The sequence below is a fragment of the Thamnophis sirtalis genome, unplaced genomic scaffold, assembly GCF_051295495.1.
Source record: "Thamnophis sirtalis isolate CommonGarterSnake01/CBP01778 unplaced genomic scaffold, rThaSir2_p1.2 scaffold_13, whole genome shotgun sequence".
Classification (NCBI taxonomy): Eukaryota; Metazoa; Chordata; class Lepidosauria; order Squamata; family Natricidae; genus Thamnophis; species Thamnophis sirtalis.
The window spans coordinates 7,773,003-7,793,587 of record NW_028261393.1 but is presented as its reverse complement, the minus strand read 5'-3'; the positions used below and the strand labels follow the sequence as shown (position 1 = coordinate 7,793,587).

The window sequence follows — 20,585 nt, the reverse complement described above, 5'->3', positions numbered from 1 at the left end:
AATCAAGGAGAGAAGCAACTTAGAACTGAGGAGAAATTTCCGGACAGTGGAACAACTTGCCTCCCGAAGTTGTGAATGCTCCAACACTGGAAGTCTTTAAGAAGACATTGGATAGCCATTTGTCTGGAACAGTATAGGAATTCCAGCCTAGGCAGGGGGTTGGACTAGAACACCTCCAAATGTCTGCTATTGTATTGTATTGGATAAACGCCCTCTGGGCCTTCCCACCACAACAGAATTAACAGAGTTGGAAGGGACCTTGGAGGTCTTCTAATCCAACCCCCCACGCCCCCTGTTCAAGCGGGAGACCCTATATACCCTTTCAGACAAATGGCTGTCCAGTCTCTTCTTGAAAGCCTCCAAACTTCTCCTGAACCATCTAAGGGAGATGGTAGCCACACACGGATGAATTGAGATGGTGTGATTTCAGCCCGCTTCAGGTTGAGAAATCACAGGTCTTTAGAAAAGATGAGCTGCTATGTCCATCTTTCAGGATATTCCTGTTTCCTGTTATCTTTAAGGCAAAGGAGATAAGGCACGTAGTATACAGCATAGCCCAGGTAGTAATGGAGCGTGGAATTTCCCCCATAACTGGGCCTGATTTTTATTTTATTTTTTTCTGGTGGTTATTACATGGACGTTGTGGTTGTTTAGCAAATCAGTGTACCAATGGGCATACTGGAAAACTCTGAAAAGTGGGAAAAATTGTCATAACTGACCATAAAGGCAAAACCCCTTGCTGAGCACCTGAAATGCAGTTATTTAATTGTGGGTTGGTGTGCAATCATTAGAACTTTGTGGAAAAAGGGGTGTAAGTAACTTTTTTTTGGGGGGGGAGGAAGCACCGTAACTTGGTCACTAAATACTTGGTTGTAAGTCGAGGCCTACCTGCACACAAAATGTTAAAACCTGCTTCTTGAATCATGAGTACTAGGAACTTGGGGATATTTTTTAAAGTCCCCATTTAAATAGGGAAAAAAAAATTGGTGGAGACCTGCCATTAATGCCGTATGGGAGGGGAGGGCACTTCCTGTTCTGCAGGACAAGCCCACTCCTCGCCCCCCCCAAGACCCGTTTAAGTGCCCCGTGAAGCCACAAACAAAAATGCAAACGGCAATCAAACATTGCCTTTTTTTTTCTTTTTTTTTTTAGTGGAGTGTTGTGTTTGCACAGCGCAGCTGTAAAATAACTGTATTGTGCATCTCAAGGCTATTTTGTGTAACTGATAGGCACAGTTTGCATACTAGTTTGGCTGCTCGGGTGGTTATTAGCCGGTCACACCACTTCTGTTTGCTTGGGTGCCCCGCCTGGAACTTGTTTTGGCAGAGTTGCTCAGGGTAGATAGGCTCTGTTTTTAAACAACCATTATTTTTTGTTTTGTGTCAATGCCGGCCTTGGGCTTCCAAGCGATGGAGGACATTTGCAGGGTTTTATTCCAAAACACACATGTGAATCAGCACCTCCTATCTATCGTTTGAGCTGGCCCTTATGTTGAAGCCTCCGGAGGTTGTGAATGCTCCAACACTGGATCTTTTTAAGAAGAGAGTGGATAAGGAAGTCAAAAGTATTTTCCAAGGTGCCTGAGTGTAGAACAAGAAGCAATGGGTGGAAACTAATCAAGGAGAGAAGCAACTTAACAACTGAGAAGAAATTTCCTGACAGTCAGAACAATGAATCAGTGGAACAGAAGTTGCCTCCAGAAGTTGTGAATGCTCCAACACTGGAAGTCTTTCAGAAGATGTTGAATAGCCATTTGCTTGAAGTGGTGTAGGGTTTCCTGCCTAGGCAGGGGGTTGGACTAGAAGACCTCCAAGGTCCCTTCCAACTCTGCTATTGTGTTGTATTGTATTGAAATTCTGGTTTTAAAAGGCAAACAATGGCTTCTCATAAGCAGTTTAGCTTTTATTTCTCATCCTGCACTGTATCGCCCTTCCTGGTAGCTGTTTTGGCTTTGGCGGGAACATTTAGTGTTTTACTTTACTTTACTTTTTATATTTTTATTTTATTTTATTCCACCTTTATTACTTTTTATAAATAAGCCCAGGGTGGCAAACATGCATAATAGGTTGACAGGCCAATTTAGATCCCCAAACTGTAATCTGAGTCTTTTTTTTTGGCAAGCAAACACTCTGGGGAGAAATCTAAGGCTTCCAGGTACCAAAGATGCTTTTTTCAAGAGGCAACTAGATTTTCTGGTTTCCTTTGAAGACGTTTTGCTTCTCCTCCAAGAAGCTTCTTCAGCTCTGACTGGATGGTGGGAAATGCAAGGATTTATATTCCTGGATATATGTCAGGATCAAACAATGTCCAGTCGTTGGATGCATGTCCAGTCAGAAGAGATGGTCTCCTCCTTAGATGAGCTGCTTTGATTAAATCTCGAAAAAGGTGCTTTTTCAAAAGACATCCTTTTTTTCCCTTGAAGATGTTTCGCTTCTCATCCAAGAAGCTTTTTCAATTCTGGCTGAATGGAGGAGGACAGGAGGATTTATATTCCTCGCAGTTCTCTGGTCGTTCGCACTCTTTCTGAGAGTCGTTGAGTCAGAACTGAAGAAAGCCTCTTGGATGAGAAGTGAAACGCCTTCAAGGAAAAACAAAGGCCAGTTGCCTTTTGGGTGTGGGGGCAGAGGTGGGTTCCTACCAGTTCGCACCTATTCGGTAGAACCAGTTCGTCAAATCTACCGAACCGGTTAGAAGAGGTTCCACCAGTGGACCCGGAAAGCAGGCCACACCTACAGAAGAGGTTCCAAAATTTTCTGAAACCCGCCACTGACACAGACAGACTGACTGACTGACTGACTGACTGACTCACATAGAGAGAGAAAGAGAAATAATAATAATAACAGTAGACTTATATACCGCTTCATAGGGCTTTCAGCCCTCTCTAAGCAGTTTACAGAGTCAACATATTGCCCCCAACAACAATCCGGGTCCTCATTTTATCCACCTCGGAAGGATGGAAGGTTGAGTCAACCCTGAGCCGGTGAGATTTGAACCGCCGAACTGCTGATCTAGCAGTCAGCCTGCAGTGCTGCATTTAACCACTGCGCCACCTTGGCTCATACGGAAGGAAGGAAGAAAGAAATAAAGAAAGAAAAAGTGAGAGAAATGAAAGAAAAAAGAAAAAGGGACAGAGAGACAAAAGGAAGGAGAGAGAGAGAGAGAGAGAGAGAGAGAGAAAGAAAGAAAGAAAGAAAGAAAGAAAGAAAGAAAGAAAGAAAGAGACAGAAAGAGAGAGAGAAAGAAAACACATGACTGGCAAGCCACTCCCACCAGGTCGCATGGCCGGCAAGCCACTCCTACAAAGGAGGCCACACCCACAGAGTAGATTCGAAAATTTTTTGAAACCCACCACTGGTGTGGGGGGAAACAACATCTTTGGGACAACCGTGACTTGAGAATATCCATAGACAATTGGGCATGGACATTCGGTAGCTCATGCATGAGTAACACCATCTGCGTCACGACGGTACAAATTTGTCCAGTGGTGTTATGGCACTTGTGGTACAATTGTGGCTTTATTTGCACCACTCTCTAGCGGAAGCGTGAATTCTCAAGTCAAGCAAACTGAATAAAAGGGAATAAGGCAATTTTTTTTTTAAAAAAATACGCCTTTTGTTTTGTGATATGATTCCTTCCTTTCAATCTATGGTCGTGCTAGGAATCTCCCTTGAAATGGAAACCTTTTCTGAATCTTTTGTCTTCCTTTTACCCCCAGATGTATCCGGATCAATCGAAAACAGCAGGTTGATGATTCGCTCCTAAAGGCCTGTGTGGCTTGCGGTCTGGATTATTCAGAATTGGCCCTGCCCAAAGAAATTTCCATCTGGATTGATCCCGGTGAAGTTTGTTGCAGGTCAGTATGCCGGAATCCATCCTGTCACTTTACAAATGCCCAACAGCACAGAATAACGGAGTTGGAAGGGACTATCGAGTTATAGGACTGTAGAACTATGTGGATGATAGTCTATAGGGACTTTATAGACCAGGGGTCTCCAACCTTGGCAACTTTAAGACTTGTGGACTTCAACTCCCAGAATTCCTCAGCCAGTAGGTTGGAGACCCCTGCGCTAGCTATCAGGGGCAGGTAGAGACAGAAGCACCAGGGCTAAATCCAGACTCCTTAGCGCAGGGGTCTCCAACCTTGGCAACTTTAAGACCTGTGGACTTCAACTCCCAGAATTCCTCAGCCAGTAGGTTGGAGACCCCTGCCCTAGCTATCAGGGGCAGGTAGAGACAGAAGCACCAGGGCTAAATCCAGACTCCTTAGCGCAGTTGTCTCCAACCTTGGCAACTTTAAGACCTGTGGACTTCAACTCCCAGAATTCCTCAGCCAGTAGGTTGGAGACCCCTGCCCTAGCTATCAGGGGCAGGTAGAGACAGAAGCACCAGGGCTAAATCCAGACTCCTTAGCGCAGGGGTCTCCAACCTTGGCAACTTTAAGACCTGTGGACTTCAACTCCCAGAGTTCCTCAGCCAGCTGGCTGAGGAACTCTGGGAGTTGAAGTCCACAAGTCTTAAAAGTTGCCAAGGTTGGAGACCACTGCTATATAGACTATAGAAGGTCTATAGAGATTCTCAGTTATAGAATGGATAATAGAAATTCTTTATTGGCCCCCGTGTGATTGGACACAGAAGGAATTTGTCTTCGGTGCATAAGCTCTCAGTGAACATAAAAGCTATAAGTGATGAATCATGATCATAGTCATCATAAAAATACATTCATCTTAAGATACACCACTTAGTGATAGTCATAGGATACTAAATATGCAATCAATATAAAACACACTAGCAAACTTAAGTAAAACAATCCAGGTCATGGTGGTCTCGAAGATGCTTTTTCAAGAGGCAACTGGACTTTCTGTTGTTATTGTTGTTGTTGTTGTTGTTTTCCTTGAAGACGTTTCGCTTCTCATCCATGAAACCTCTTCAGCTGAAGAAGCTCCTTGGATGAGAAGTGAAACATCTTCAAAGAAAAACCAGAAACTCCAGTTGCCTCTTGAAAAAGCACCTTTGGGACAAGGGATCTTGGAGGTCTTCTAGTCCAGGCAGGAAACCCTATTATACCATTTCACATGAATCATTGTCCAATCTTTTCCTTAAAAACCTCCACAACCTCTGGAGACAAACCCATGTTTTCACTGTCAGGGAATGTCCTCCTTAGTTCTAGGTTTCTTCTCTCCTTGATGAGTTTTCCACCCATTCATTCTTGTCCTGCCTTTGGAGAACAGCTTCACTCCCTCTTCTTTCTGGCAGCCTCTTGTGATCATCTAGAGCAGGAGTCACCAACATTTCGGACCCCAGGGACCACTAAATCCATAATTTTAAATCCCTCAGACCACTAATATGTTTTTTTTTAAGATAAATAGTATTTAGTGCAAAATAAAAGATGCAAATAATTATTCTGTGGGCCAGCAAAATTTTCTCACGGACCACCCATTGGTGACCGTTGTCCTAGAGTCATCAGAAAAGGGGTGGATTGGGAAAGAATTTGGAACACAAATTATAAACTAACACGATCAGCAGCACTTAAAGAAAATATACACAAAATGTTTCATCGTTGGCATTTATCACCAGCAAGATTGGCTAAAATGTACCCAAACATGAAGCCGACCTGCTGGAAGTGTAAAAAAGTACAAGGGACCTATTATCACATATGGTGGACCTGCCCGGAAACACAAAAATATTGGGCAAAAATTTGGAAATGGGTGCAAGAAATTACAGGAGAACAGATAAAATACAAACCCGAAATCTTTCTACTGGGAATAATCAAAGGGAAATATACAAAGAAAATTAAGTACATATTAACACATCTGCTAACTACAGCTAGAATAGCATTTGCCCCATTGCTGGAAACAAAATAATACCCCCTCGGACGAATTAGTGATTAAAAAAAAACTTTGGATTGTGCAGGGATGGACAAATTAACACTGAAATTAAAAGATAAAGAAGAGTCGGAATATTGTGAGATTTGGAACAATTGGTACAAATGGCTGCAAAACAAGAATAAAATTAATTAAGCCAAAAAACTATATATAAATATATATAGAACTGTGTATAAAGGTGTGTAAATATAGAAGCGAAATATTATATACATGTACAGGTATGATGACATAACAATGTTGATGTAATGACTGTAAGGTGTTGTAGAAGGGAAAAAATAATAAAAAAATCTGCTAAAAAAAGGGGGGGTGGCAGACACGGATTTCCTCCTATACCAGGCAGCCCCCACCTGTTGAATTTTAGCCTGTTGAGAACCCTGATGGATAATAGGCTGAGCTTTCCTATCTGTTCTGCTTCTTCAGGCTTGGTGAGAACAACCACTACTTCACGGTGAAGGATGAGGTGAAGGATGAGGTGAAGGATGTGGTGAAGGATGAGGTGAAGGATGAGGTGAACACCAGTGGGAAATCTACCCCGGAGCCCGTAACGTCCGACTATCACTCGGAATCCCCCTCTGAGAATTCAGAAGACGAAAGCCTGGCCAAGTTTTCTATGCCAACATATGTGGCCAGAAGTCCGCCGGTTGAGAGGCACAGTCCCACACAGGTGAGAAGACCTCAAGGACAATGCCTGGAGTTGGGAGTTGGTTGTTGTGTTGAGCGTAAAAATAAAGTAGCTCCTTCTGATTTGCTCCTGCAATCTAAAACGGGAGGAGGGATGCCCTTGGAAGCCTTTTTTTATCTCCCAGTAAGAAGACCGTGGCGTATTTCCCCACCCTTGTTTGAATGTTCAAATTATAGCTCAGGGCATATTGCTTGTAATCCAGCAAAGCAAAATTCAGTTCTGTGTGTGTGTGTGTGTGTGTGTGTGTGTGTGTGCTGCCGTTACAACCTCTTGTAGATAAGATGCAAATTCCTTTGAGCCGAGCCTACTCAGAGGTGGGGGAGGTGAGGGGAAGGTGATTAAGGATTTGTGGCTGAAAAGTGGCACGTAGGCAAGCCGGGGGGGGGGGGGAGGGGGGAAACCTGGGGGAAACATTCTGAACCCTGGGAGACTTAAAAAAAAACGCCACAGCTGTCAATAATATTGGCCTACCTGAGAGCAGGGCTCCAAATTGGGACAAAATGGGGGAATATTGGTTTAGTTCAAGGGTCTCCAGACTTGTGGACTTCATCTCCCGGAATTCCTTAGCTGGCTGAGGAATTCTGGGAGCTGAAGCCCACAGTCTTGGCTTAGTTTAGGGGTCGGCAACCTTAAACACTCAAAAAGAGCCACAAAGGTTCTATCTTGTTCAATTCTGGAGCGGACCAGAAGTCCGGTTCCCTCACCATAGAGTTTCCTCCTAGTGCGGCATCCTTTTTCCTCCACTTGTCCTAACTGAAAGCCCTATCGTGGAGCCGCAGCAGTGGGATGAAAGAGCCACATGCAGCTCCGGAGCTGTGGGTTGCTGGACCCCCCCCCCCCCCCCCCGGCTTAGTTGGAACACTGATCTGATTTTGGCTTACCCTACGTTTTACCTAGCTAGCTGGAAGTCAAAACCAGGATAGACTCGGTCAGTATTTTGGATGATGAATCACCGGAGAAATTCCAGAGTTTTCAACTGAACTGGGAGAAAACAAACCTTGGGTGGCGATAACAAACCACTTCCATGGAAACCCCTGGGAGCTGAGTTCAACTCGCCTGGAAGCGTGTTATCTTAATTATTAGGCTAGGCTTGATTTGATTCAGGTTGTCCCAGTGTGTTGGGTTGGGCTCATCCCTTCTTTGTGTGAGAAGATAGGTGTTATGGGGTTGTGAGCCTTTCTGAGTTTCAGGTGTAGCTTCTGGGTTTTGTGTTCTCCTCCTTCTAACCTCCTTCTCTCTCTCCTTCCAGCCTACCCAGTATTACTATGTCTCTCCTTCTCCGCTGTGGGTTCCATGCCAACATGCTATGATCAGCTGCATGCCAGCCTACCAGCCTGTGATCTACTACTTCGACGTCCACCCCAAATCACCGGTGCCTAGAAAACCTAACCCAAATCTGGTGAGACGCCTTACCAAACGGGCCTCCAAATCCTGAAGGAGGCCGGGGAGTTTTGAGTGGACAACCTGGATCCACTCACAACATCTCAAAATCCTGGCTAAGAGTTTGGCCTTATTTACACTGACATTGGGAGTAGATTTTTGGGGAAGAAAACAATTGTGTTTTTTTTTAAAGAAAATTCTCTTTCTAGGTGGTTGCTAACTCTTGACAATTCCCCCCCCCTCAAATGGGGAACTATCAAGAGTTACCCTCTTCACCTCAACAACCCCCCCCACAAGATTGGGAGGCAGGGGGGGGGGACACGGCACTGCCTTGTTTCTCTGGTGCCAAACAAGTGTAGCATTAGCATTGTATATTATTTAGCACTTCAGCGTAGTAGGGTTAAAACTGGAGACCTGGGTTTTTCCTATGTTGCACTCAGCAGGGGAGTGGGATCTAAGAGTTAGAGCAGGACGAGGATGGTGGGGGGGGGGAAAGCTTGGATGCGGAAAACGGAAAGAAGAAGAGGGGGAAAGGAAAACCAGGTCAACAGGCTTCTGCGCCTAGCCAGCTTTGCTTTAAGGTATTTACTGCTTCTGCAAAACCTGGCTAATCATGACGGAATTACGTGGGTGTATCCTGTGATTATTATTTTTTTAAAAAGGATAACTTAAAAATACCCTTTTGCTGCTATCAGCAGAGAAGGGGATTCCTGTTGATGTTTTTTTTTTCCCAATCATTCGTTGTCCCCCCCTTCTAGTTGCTAAGGTTGAGGCTTCAACCTTAGAACAGGAACTTGGAGTATATGATGGGCAATCTTCTTATAGCAGAGCCCTTCAAACCTGGCAACTTTAAGACTTGTGGGCTTCAATTCCCAGAATTCTCCAGCCAGCTATGCTGGCTGGAGAATTCTGGGAATTAAAGCCCACAAGTCTTAAAGTTGCCAAGTTTGAGGACCTCTGTTTTATAGGGAGGTCAAAACATGCACATTTGGCCTGGGAAAAAGTTGAGATGACAATTTTGAAAAAGATGAATAATTTGAAGAGACGGTTTGTGGGTGAAGTGGTTAAGAACTGGGAGACCACGAGCCTTAGACCTGAAAACCGGCTTGGGCCAGTCACTTTCTCTCAGCCCTAGGAAGAAGGCAACGACAAGCCACCAATTCCAAGAAAACTTTGAGACTTAATTCAAGTCTCTTTGAGAATTGGACGTGGCTCCTTAGAAAAAGAAAAAGAGATTAGGGAAAGGGAAAAAAAAAGAAGATTAGTAATGATTTTTAGAGCCCACTCTTAACCCCCAATAAAATCATTTGTTTTATTTAGAGCGGCAAGCAGAAATGAATTTATCCTGGCATTGCCAAGTTTAAGAATCCCCAGCTAATCCTGTTTCTGTTAATAATGAAGACTTTAAAAGATTGTATTGTGGACGCTTGTTATGTATTGTTCATCTATCATCCATGCATTCAGCTTTTGAACTCTTATTTCTACAATTCCAAATATTATGTTTGCAACTGAAGGGCTTAAAACTAAAGGGGGGGGGCAATATTTTGAAAATGATCTTTTTTATACCCGAAAGCAATTTCTGTCCTTGCAAAGTGTGACCAAATTATATACAAGGCCGCAGAAATAATACTTACCTACCTCAAGGGATGATGTTATAAAGAGGGATGAATGGGAACGGTTTAATTATTGTTATTATTATTATTATTATTTTAAAATATTTGTAGCTTCTCTGGAAGGACTTGTTGATGGGCAAAGTATTATTAATGATGATTAATATATGTCTTGTAAATAACTATCAGGGACATTTTTTTTTTAATTTATAGAAGCAATGAAATTGTGTAAATAATATATTATTACACCTGCAAGCTTGTTTTTATGCACCATTGATACAATGTATTTTTTTGGCTTTTTATAAGATGCTTTTTCAATAAAACCTTTTAAAATGAAATATTAAAAACAATAAAGTATGAATAATAAACAATAACTTGGACTTCTGGTTTTTTGATGTCGGTGTAGGTGAACTGGTGAAATGAAAAAGAAGCTCCCTTTTCCCTTTCAAGCAAGTTTTGATTCTTTTTTTTTTTAAAAAAAAGATTTTTACATTTTTACATTTTTCTTTGATATACATAAGTGCTTAATAATCACTGTACTGTCTGGGTCAATTTAGTTATACATAGTGGTGAAATTCAAAATGTTTCCCTACCTGTTCCGGAGGGTGTGGCTTGGGGGGGCGTGGCTTGGTGGGTGGGGCGGGAGTCATGTGACTTTGTGAGTGTGGCCAACTTTTTAAAAAACTTTTTTAGCATTTTTTAACTACCGTTCCCCTGAACTGGTAATTAAAAATGCTTTAAAAAGTTTTTTAGAAAGTTCCAACAACCAGCTGTGCTGCTTGATCATCGGAACAAACAATTTTAATAAATGGGGCAGGATATTTATTTTTTTTAAACAACCCCTTCCTTAGCAATAAAAAGCCTGGTCCCAGTCATGGTCACAAGTCAAGGACTCTCTGTATACTGAGCTAAAAAAGAATATAAACACAGCCTGCATTGGCATCCTTCAGTCTCAAAAGACTGAAAGTTCTGGAAAGAGGTAAAGCTGGGGTGTCCCCTCCAGAGCACAAGGCCTGGGTAGATTAATAGGGAGGACAGACTGTTACCCAAGCAGAAGATCTCCCCTCTCTGCGTCGCTGAAATAGCCCAGTGGAACGGCAGAGCCGATACGATGGGTTCCAGCTGCATCGCAGGAGTTAACAGAACGTGGTTGTACAAAGTCACGAACTGCTTCTGGGACTCCAGCTCTGGATTTTGCCTCGAGGTTGACTCCTGAAGCCTTTTCCAGGAGTGGATAGAGCCACAAGGCAGTGGAGATTTGTAATCAGTGTTTCCCTTCTCTTAGAAGATGGTTCTGCCGCTTGATCTGCCTCTGGGGTGTAGAGTCCTCTTCCGCCTTCAAAACCATTGACCGTCTTCTTCTGTAACCCTGGAAAGGAGCCCATACGAGGGGCGACCAGCTGGATGGACCAAGGTTTTTGAAGGAGGTGTTACTCCTCCATCACTCACCCTTTGTCCTGGCTTGTGACAGGCAGAGCCTGGCTTCCCAAACATTGGGCCCCGGATGGTGGGTTTCAACTTTCAACACAGCCAGGATTGTAAAAAGAATTGCTGTCCAGGTGCCTTCCAAACACAACCTGCAAGCTGGAGGCTACACTAACTGCAGTCCCGCCAAACACCACCAGGGGAGGCTGCTTACTTCTAGCAAAGGGTAAAAAAAACGTTCTCGAAAGGCGGATTTTAGGTCCATGCCATTCGGCATTAAATCCGTTTGTGGGACTTCTCCTTCCATAATCCACACAGCCTCCATGAGTTGGGGCTCATGAGAGCTGATGTCCACCGCATCTCTGTCCGGAAGCTCCCCAAATGGTTTGGGGTTCCCCCTCCCTTCTCCAAAATCCCATTTCTCAAGGCTAAGATACATTTTGGGAATTGCAATGCAGATACCCATGGAAGACTGCAGAGCACAAGTAACATGAGACACGTGTGTGTGTGTGTGTGTGTGTGTGTGTGTGTGTGTGTGTGTGTGTATCAGTGGTGGGCTGCTCCCTGTTCGGCCCGGATCGGGCGAACAGATAGTGGCAGGGGCAGAAGGCTCTGTCCACCCGTCCAGACACTTCTGCGAATGTGTGTGAGCATGTGTGCATGAGCAAAACGAGTAATAAACAAAATTGAAACCCACCACTGGTATGTATACGTACATGTATATCAGTGGTGGGTTTCAAAATTTTTTAGAACCTCTTCTGTAGGTGTGGCCTGCTTTGTGGGAGTGGCTTGCTGGCCATGTGACCGAGTAGGAGTGGCTTGGCAGTCATGTGACTGAGTGGGTGTGGCCAACTTGTAAAATGTGGCGAAACTCACTTAACAACACTCTTGCTTAGCAACCAAAATGTTGGCTCAGGAACTCCGGCATTTGAAGCACGCAAGTCTTAAAGCTGTCAAGTTACAAGACCCTTGCACCCTTAACCCTTTAGGGAAAAAAAACCCCAGGGGTGTTCAAAATTGACAGCTTTAAGACTTGTGGACTTCAACTCCCATAATTTTTCCTCTCGCTTTTCATCTTGATGATGTGCGGATGGGCAGGGGGAGGGAGGGAGCTGGAACCGGTTCTAAACGGCACTGTAGATTTGTGGAACCTCTTCTATAGAAGAGGTTAGAACTGGCAGGAACCCACCGCTGATGTATATACAGGAAGGGAGGGAGGGATATGTTTGGACTGTGTCACACAAATATACTGTAGATGGGATTTGCATCAAGGTATTCAGATTATGAAACGGGGTCAGATTATCACAGATTTTGATGGTGTGGCTGGAAGGTGCAGACACTGGGACTATAGCTATAGCAGTTAGACTTATATACCGCTTCATAGGACTTTCAGCCCTCTCTAAGCGGTTTACGGAGTCAGCAACTTGCCCCCACAGTCTGGGTCCTCATTTCACCCACCTCGGAAGGATGGAAGGCTGAGTCAACCTTGAGCCGGTGAGATTAGAACCACTGAACTGCAGATAACAGTCAGCTGAAGTGGCCTGCAGTACTGCACCCTAACCACTGCTCCACCTCGGACTGCCCAGGAAGAGGAAGAGAAGGAGGAAGGTTCCAAAATTGGTCAAATGTGGCACTCGTAACAAAACTGGTTCGGTTTTCTGGCTTAGCTAAATGAAGAAAGCTGGCTGGGGGATTGTGGGAGTTGACATCCACAAGTCTTCAAGCCGCTAAAGTTGGATACCAATGCTTTAGAGTTTACTAGGAGATTCGTTTCCTTGCTGAACGCTGGAAACAGCATCTATGGTCCCTTTTCTTGAAGCTTTCCTTTTCCTTCAACAAGGCGTATGGTCAGTAAGCATTTCTCTTGCAAGCTACCCCTCCTGCAAATGCAACATCTCCATTCTTCCAGGGCCCCAAAACTCCGGTTTCGCTCGGCTTCATCTTATAAGGGGCATCCGACTCGTGCAGAACCTGACCTCATCTGCTCCCCTAAGCCAGGCCTCCTTCTTGTCCAGTCCATCCTCGCAAGTCTGCCATAGATGCTTGGGGGGACGGGACAGCCAGCCGAGCCATATAGAGCCATATAGCCTTTGACTCGGTTTTTTGACTTCCGGTGATTTGGCCTGGACAAATCCCTCCCGTTTTCTTGGTAAAGGTTTTTTTTTCCAGAAGTGGTTTGCAGCTGCTTCCTCCGTGCAAGAGCAGGGAGGGAGGGACCAGCCCAAGGTCACCGAGATGGATCCATGCCCTACGTGGGAGTAGAACTCAAGGTCTCCCAGCTTCTCCCCAGATCTCTTAACCATAACATCCAACTGCCGCTCTATTTTTACTTCTTGGAGGTCACAGAATTAAGAAACAACGCTCTCTAGCGGCTCAGATTTTGGTTTCCAACTTTGCAAACCAGAGCGCTTGAATTCCTAGCACGGATTTTTATTTCTTCGTCGTTGTCTTTTTAAAAATCTGTCTGTAGAGATTCTCAGTCATCCTGGCCCAAAGGTGCTTTTTTTTTGTCAAGGAGGCAACTTCTTGTGTGTCTGTGTGTGTGTTTGAAGATGTTTCTCTTCTCCTCCAAGAAGCTTATTCGGCTCTAACCGGATGGTGGAGAACTGGAAGGATGGATATTCCTTGCAGACAGCTGGTTTGATTTTGATTTTATTTTATTTGTCTTGTATGCCGCCCACTCCCGGAAGACTCTGGGCGGCTCACAAAAGACAAGGGAAAGGGGAAAACAAGACAAAGACAACATATTAAAAACAAGCCAACATTCACAATTTCCGTGGAGGTAGATGTTTCTTGCAATGACCATTTGGAGGGTCCTTGTAGCACTTGGGAGGTTTTTCTGTGTCCTCAGGGTCACCTGAGTAATTCTCCTGGTTCCTGTAGTCCATTGGTCCCCAACCCCCGGGCCACGGACCGGTACCGGTCCGTGGATCAAATGGTACCGGGCCGCCCAAAGGAACATTAAATTATTTCCATTTTATTTACTGTGGTGTATTTCTCTCGGGTTTGTTCGACTTTCCATGGATGAGAGGTTAATCGGGAGCTGAGAGACGTCACCTAAAGCCGCACCAATACTGTGCATGCGCAAAATATCGTGATATCGGGGCGCTCTTCTCTCTGTTCACTTTCTGGTGTTTAACAGTGCTTGGTGTACGTGTATATTGTGTTTGCTCAAATTTAACCCACAAATTAGCAAAAATGAGTATGAAACAGACGTCGTTAGAAAGTTTCCTTGGGAAAAAGAAAAGGCCAAGTGAAGAGACAGAAGAAGAGTCTTCAACATCAAAGGAACAGAAAACTTTTAACAGACAATACCATGAGTCCTACTTGAAATATGGATTTATCGGGACAGGTGATTCTCACACACCAGCCGCGCTCTGCATAGTTTGAGGCGACCAGCTCTCTAATGAGGCAATGAAACTTTCAAAACTGCTTCGCCACTTGAACGCCAAGCACCCTGGATTAAAAGACAAGCCCCTGGAGTATTCTGAAAGAAAAAAAATGGGAACACGAAGGACAGAATTAAAATTATTAAATCAAAACAATCTAAAATCTAAGCAATCAACGTTCCCCCCCCTCAGCGGGCGGCGGTAAAATGATCAAACGTTGACCGGTTCCGTGACCCGTCAAAACCGTGGTCCACTAAAGCACGCCCGATTAAAGCGCGTACCTGACGTCATCAGCAGCGCGACAAATAAAATTAAAAATAAATTAAATTAAAATTAAAATTAAATTAAAGCAAGCCGCTTCACATAAAGGTAAGGGTTAGGTTTAGGGTTAGGGTTAGGTTAAGGGTTAGGGTTAGGTTTAGGGTTACGTTAAGCGTTAGGGTTAGGGTTAGCGTTAGGTTTAGCGTTAGGTTAAGGGTTAGGTTTAGGGTTAGGTTAAGGGTTAGGCTTAGGCTTAGGTTTAGGCTTAGGTTTGGGGGGGTTCGGTTTAGATTTACGCGTTAATTTTAAGTTTACCGCTCACAGCGTGCTGTTTTCGTCGCGCTGTGATGACATCACGTATGCGCTTTCATTGAGCGTGCTTTAGTCTACCGCGGTTTTGTGGTGGAACTGACCAGTTTGCGGCGATAAAAAGGTTTGGGACCACTGCTGTAGTCTGCAATTTTGGGACAACCAAAATTGGATGACTGAGAATCTCCACGGATGACCAGCTGTCTGCCAGGAATATAAATCCTTCCATTCCCCACCGTCCAGTCAGAGTTGAAGAAGCTTCTTGGATGACAAGTGAAACATCTTCAGAGAGAAAAAGAAAAGAAAGTCCAGCTGCCTCCTGAAAAAGCACCTTGGTTTAGAAAAATAAATAAATTCCAAAGCATCTTAATTTATACATCAGGGAGAACTCCAGTTCAAATAAACAAGAACTTTCTTCCTCTGCAAAACCAGGAGGAATTCTCAAGGTGGCTCTGGGGAAATTATTTACACCCAAGATGATATATAGCTAGTTCTCAACTTACGACAACAGTTGTGACCAGAATTTGAGTCGCTAAGCAAAGGTTCATACTATCATATGTGGTGGACTTGCCCAGAAGCTACAAAATATTGGGTGAAAATACATACTGGGTTGGAAAAAATGATAAAGCAGCATATAGACTTGAAACAGAGATATTCTTATTGGGCATCCTACTGGGAAAAAATATGATAAAAAGACTATTTATCTGGTTTTACATATACTAACTGCAGCCAGAATTGTATTTGAACAACATGAGAAAAATGATGAGATTCCATCACATGAGAATGTAATTATTAGAATGTTAGAATTGTAAATATTAGAATGCGCAGAAATAGACGGATTAACGCTCATTATTAAGGATAAAGAAGAGACTGAATATTTTTTGACGTGGGATGTATTTTATCAATGGTTAGACAATAGAAACAGACGTTAGAAAGGAGGAGATTTACGACTACACTTGGGACAAGAATTTGAGTTGCTAAGCAAGGATGCTCTTAAGTAGAATCGAGCCTGATTTTACCGCCCAAAATCATTCTTAACCTTTACAAAATTCAGGAACACTTTTTCTCACCTCTGCTACAGATCTAAAGACAGACCGGAGGAACTGTCCTAAGAGATTTTTTATCATAATGCGAACCAGATCCATGCTCAGAAAAGTGACAGGTATTGTCATCATTCCAAATGTCAAATATTCATTCTTTTCCCTTAAGAAATATTCAAAAAGCCCTCATCGGAAATGGCGAAACACTGGGACTGCCAAAAGAAGAGGAAGAGGAAGGAGTAGGTTGCAAAATTGGTCCCAATGTGCCCCCCCCTTAACAAAAGTGATTTGGTTTTAAGTGAATCACTGCAGTCTATTCCCCTCCCATTGACTTTGCTTGCCCAATGCTCACTAAATGAATGGGTGTAATTCATTTACCTATTTATATGCAGCCTATTCCACAGTATTGCCAAAGGCCCTAAGAGGGAGCTCCAGAAATACCAGGATCTTGACACAGAAGTCATGAGAACATTCGTTTCCCTTTCTTTTGTAAAGCATTAACTTTCTATTGTCTTTTTGGTTCTTCCCACCAACTGAAATCCAAAAGTATTCTTTAGCCTCTCAGCATGGGGAACGTGCTTGGCTAATCACTGGAGCTAGACTGAGCCTCCCAAAACTTTTTAAAACTTTCTTTTTAGCATTGCCACAATGAGAGAGCTTACCTTGCAGCAAAAACAAAACAAAACACAACAACCCTGGATTAGCAATAGCACTTAGACTTATGTACCACTTTACAGTGCTTTGACAGCCCTCTCTAAGCAGTTTACAGAGCCAACCTCTTGCCCTGAACAATCCGGGTCCTCATTTTACCCACCTCGGAAGGATGGAAGGCTGAGTCAACCTTGAGCCTGGTGAGATTCGAACTGCCAAATTGCAGGCAGCCGGCAGGCAGCAGAAGTCTCCTGCAGTACTGCACCCTGACCACTGCACCACCATAGCTCTTATTAATGTTTTATGTTTTCAGGGACTTTTCTCTTGGATTGCCCTGATCTGATTGCTTATCAAACCTTACTTGCTTGCTTATTTATTTATTTATTTATTTATTTTTCATTTCTCTATTGATTTGTGATTTGTGATCTGTGACCTGTCATCTATGATCTATGATTATGATTTACGACTTATGACTTATTATTGCTTATTATTACTTATTACTTATTGTTTATTACTTATTGTTTATTACTTATTGTTTATTGCTTATTGCTTATTAATTAACTATTATCTGTTATCTGTTATCTGTTATCTATTATCTATTACAGTGTTTTTCAACCTTTTTTGTGCAAAGGCACACTTTTTTCATGAAAAAAATCACAAGGCACACCACCATTAGAAAATGTTAAAAAAAATTAACTCTGTGCCTATATTGACTATATATAAAGTAATTTTCCCACGGCACACCTTACACTATGTCACGGCACACTAGTGTGCCGCGGCACAGTGGTTGAAAAACACTGATCTATTATATCTATTATCATCTATTCTTTACTCTTATTACTTATTACTTATTACTTATTACTTATTACTTATTACTTATTACTTATTACTTATTACTTATTACTTATTACTTATTACTTATTACTTATTACTTATTACTTATTACTTATTACTTATTACTTATTACTTATTACTTATTACTTATTACTTATTTAAGCTCAAGCTATGATCTTCTGTTTTGACATTAAGACAAAGCAACAGGGTGGAAAAGAACGCAAAGGCAGTGCCTTGTTTTGTTTAGGGTTAAACCAGATTATGGGGGGCAATCTCACCTTTTAATCTTAGATCGGAGATGTTCCGGTTGGTACTCATCAAATTACAGCAATTAGAAGGCCTTCCGTTTTGCCAAATGTGGGATTGTGGCATCCAGAAGGTCATCCTTAGAGGAGGACAGTTTGCCCCGCTCAGGTGTAATTTGCAGAGTGGAAAGAGCTTATCCTGCTCTTTGGAAAGTTCAAGGTCCCCCGAAAAAAGAGATTAGATTTGTGAGCTTCATCTTGCACTCTTCTAACTGTGTCATCCATGAGTCCTAGGGCTTACATTTTGCGACCTTCCCTTGCTTTCTTTCCCGTTGACTTTGTTCGTCGGAAGCCAGGTGGCAAAAGCACAATTTGGGATCACATGACACCGGGACGTTGCAACCTTCATAAATACATGCTGGTTGCCCAGATCCCAATGTCAGGATTCCAAGTAACACCCCCCCCCCCAACCAAGGAAGACTCTGAGGCCAGCAATTCCTCCAAGGTCCATTTTACTAGAAGATGTCATATTGGCAGAGACGCAGATTGATTGCGACAATGTGTACGGTCGTTAAAGAAAGACAGACGTGAGAAATTGTAAAATGAGACAGACCTTCAGGGAATAACAGTGTACATTACCGTAAACACTATACAAGTATTTTAATATTGCAGGCTTGCAGCATTATAAGTGACACTGATATTATATAACACTTTTAATTGAGCGGGTACCTTGAATAAACGTAACTTTGAGTTTCAAATAACACTGATTTCGTTGTTGTTGTGGGTGACATCTGTGAAAAAAATTCAGGTGCTCGGGCATGAAAATGTGCCGCTCAAACACTATACTTTTCGGTGCATGCTGAAAAAAAAAATTAGAGGGAGCGTTGATTGGCACATCTGGGAAAAACCGAATCTGAAGCCCCCAGGTTTTTCCCGCCCAAAAGAAAGTAAAAGTCTCTTCCCCTCCACCCACATGTCCATCACATGGTCCAATCAATCCACCGTCCCAACTGGAGATGTTCCCCGGTCACGCCACTCCAGGTCCAGGTTGAACGTCCTTGACTACCAGAGAGAAGAATATTGTGATGGCTATAAATCTCCATCAACTCCTTGCAAGCCACCTACTGTCGTGGCCTGACAGTGTCCAATGTTGGGCTGGCCAACTCATGAATCTCCACCTTTTATTTTTTTGATGCCAAGAGGTATAGGAAGTACTTTCAAATCACAAGACTTCTACAAATGAGCCTTGAAGAGAGAGAGAGAGGGAGGGAGGGAGGGAGAGAGAGGGAGGGAGGGAGGGAGGGAAGAGTTTTCTTTTTAGAGAAGGAGGGGGGTGGAGGAGGTGGTCGTTTGCAACTTCTGTATGAAAACAGAAGTCTGAAGTCCAAGCATCCTCTTTCTCATTCATCTCAAAAGTCCCTAACTGTGTGGCCCACCAGCGGCCAGCTGAGCTGGCAGCAGATTTGGACAGTGAGGAGTCTGGGGAGGAACATGGGCCAGTCCTGGAGTCTGGGGAAGGCTCGGATGAGGGCTCTGTGTCGGAGGCAGAGAGGGGGCCAGAGCCATCTGACAGTTATCAGCTGCCTTCAGAGGCAGACATCAGTGAGGCAGAGGAACAGCTGGAGCCTGTTCCCAGTGTGCGCATGCGCAGAGTTGCCAGACAAAGGGAACAGCTGAAGTACAGGGGTCAACTTGGGAGTAAGGCCACAGGTGGACGATGAATGGCCCCTCCCAGAGGAAATAAAAGAGGAGCGAAAGGGGAGTGGAGTTTGCAGGAGACAATTCGTTCGCTTAACTGTGACTCTCCGAGACTCCTTGCCAAGTTTTGCAGATATCACCCTGTCAGCTCTCCAAGCCAGATAAGGTCTATGACTGTAAATTAAATAAAAGAGGTTTATCGGGATGAGGACTCGGCTTCGTGCTGGTGGGGAAGTCTCGGTCAGAACACCTCTCATTTTCCCACATTATCACTAAGTGTGGCAGCCCTGAAGTGCCAAAGAGAAAGATGGCCTCCGGGCCTGATACCCAAATTTTGATGCATGGCCTGCTTTTAAATGTGGGGACCGGTGGTGTGTCTTTTTCCCCCAGTGCCGTCATAGCTTTCAGTTTCAAATCAAAGTTTACCTGCAAAACCTCGTGCAATTTCTCAAGGTCTCCGTTGATTTGCAGACCAAGGTCATAAAACAAGGAGGGAAGTTCTGATCTAATCTTGGTGCAAGCCAGCAGCCACGTTCTGCTTGCCGAGCACAACGTTTGCAAACTCTAAAGTAAAAGATGTGTATCTCTAAGCTTGCTGTACTCAACGTCTGGGTGCTTTTTCAGCTGATAGCAAGTGTTAAAACGGGCTTCCAATGTGCACGGATCCAAAGACTAGTTTCCTTTTACTGCAGCAGCGTAGAGCGAGTATTATAGCAATAGCAATAGCAATAGCAGTTAGACTTATATACCGCTTCATAGGGCTTTCAGCCCTCTCTAAGCGGTTTACAGAGTCAGCATATTGCCCCCAACAACAATCCGGGTCCTCATTTTATCCACCTCGGAAGGACGGAAGGCTGAGTCAACCTTGAGCCGGTGAGATTTGAACAGCCGAACTGCAGAACTGCAGTCAGCTGAAGTAGCCTGCAGTGTTGCATTTAACCACGGCTCATATCATTAGAGCCAAAATTAAGCTGGCACGGGTTCAGCTACACTTGTGAGGGCAAGGCAAAAAAACCAGGTTTTAGGCAACAGGCCGGAAACCTGGACAGACATTAGTTCTTCTTTTTAGCTTTTTGTTTCCCTTGGGGCCAAATATAACATGTATTTGGTAGGTTAGCCATTTTTCAAAGAATTATTTGCAAGGCTGACCTCAATCTTGTTTCTCTTTGGGTTTCTCTG

At 43.6% G+C, this 20,585-nt stretch overlaps 1 protein-coding gene across 3 annotated transcripts in view; it reads left to right on the top strand.

Moving 5' to 3' along the window:
- Positions 1 to 9,928, top strand: part of LOC148042975 (protein BTG3-like) — a 28,831-nt gene extending 18,903 nt beyond the window's left edge. For 2 of the 3 annotated variants that reach the window (XM_087727040.1, XM_087727038.1), the window contains exons 3-5: positions 3,716 to 3,853; positions 6,303 to 6,546; positions 7,814 to 9,928. In XM_087727040.1, the coding sequence (XP_087583166.1) occupies positions 3,716 to 3,853; positions 6,303 to 6,546; positions 7,814 to 7,999 (568 nt within the window). In that variant the 3' untranslated portion in view covers positions 8,000 to 9,928. The remainder of the gene's footprint in view (positions 1 to 3,715; positions 3,854 to 6,302; positions 6,547 to 7,813) is intronic. The other variant, XM_087727039.1, reaches the window with a different exon arrangement.
- The last annotated feature ends 10,657 nt before the right edge of the window (positions 9,929 to 20,585 follow it).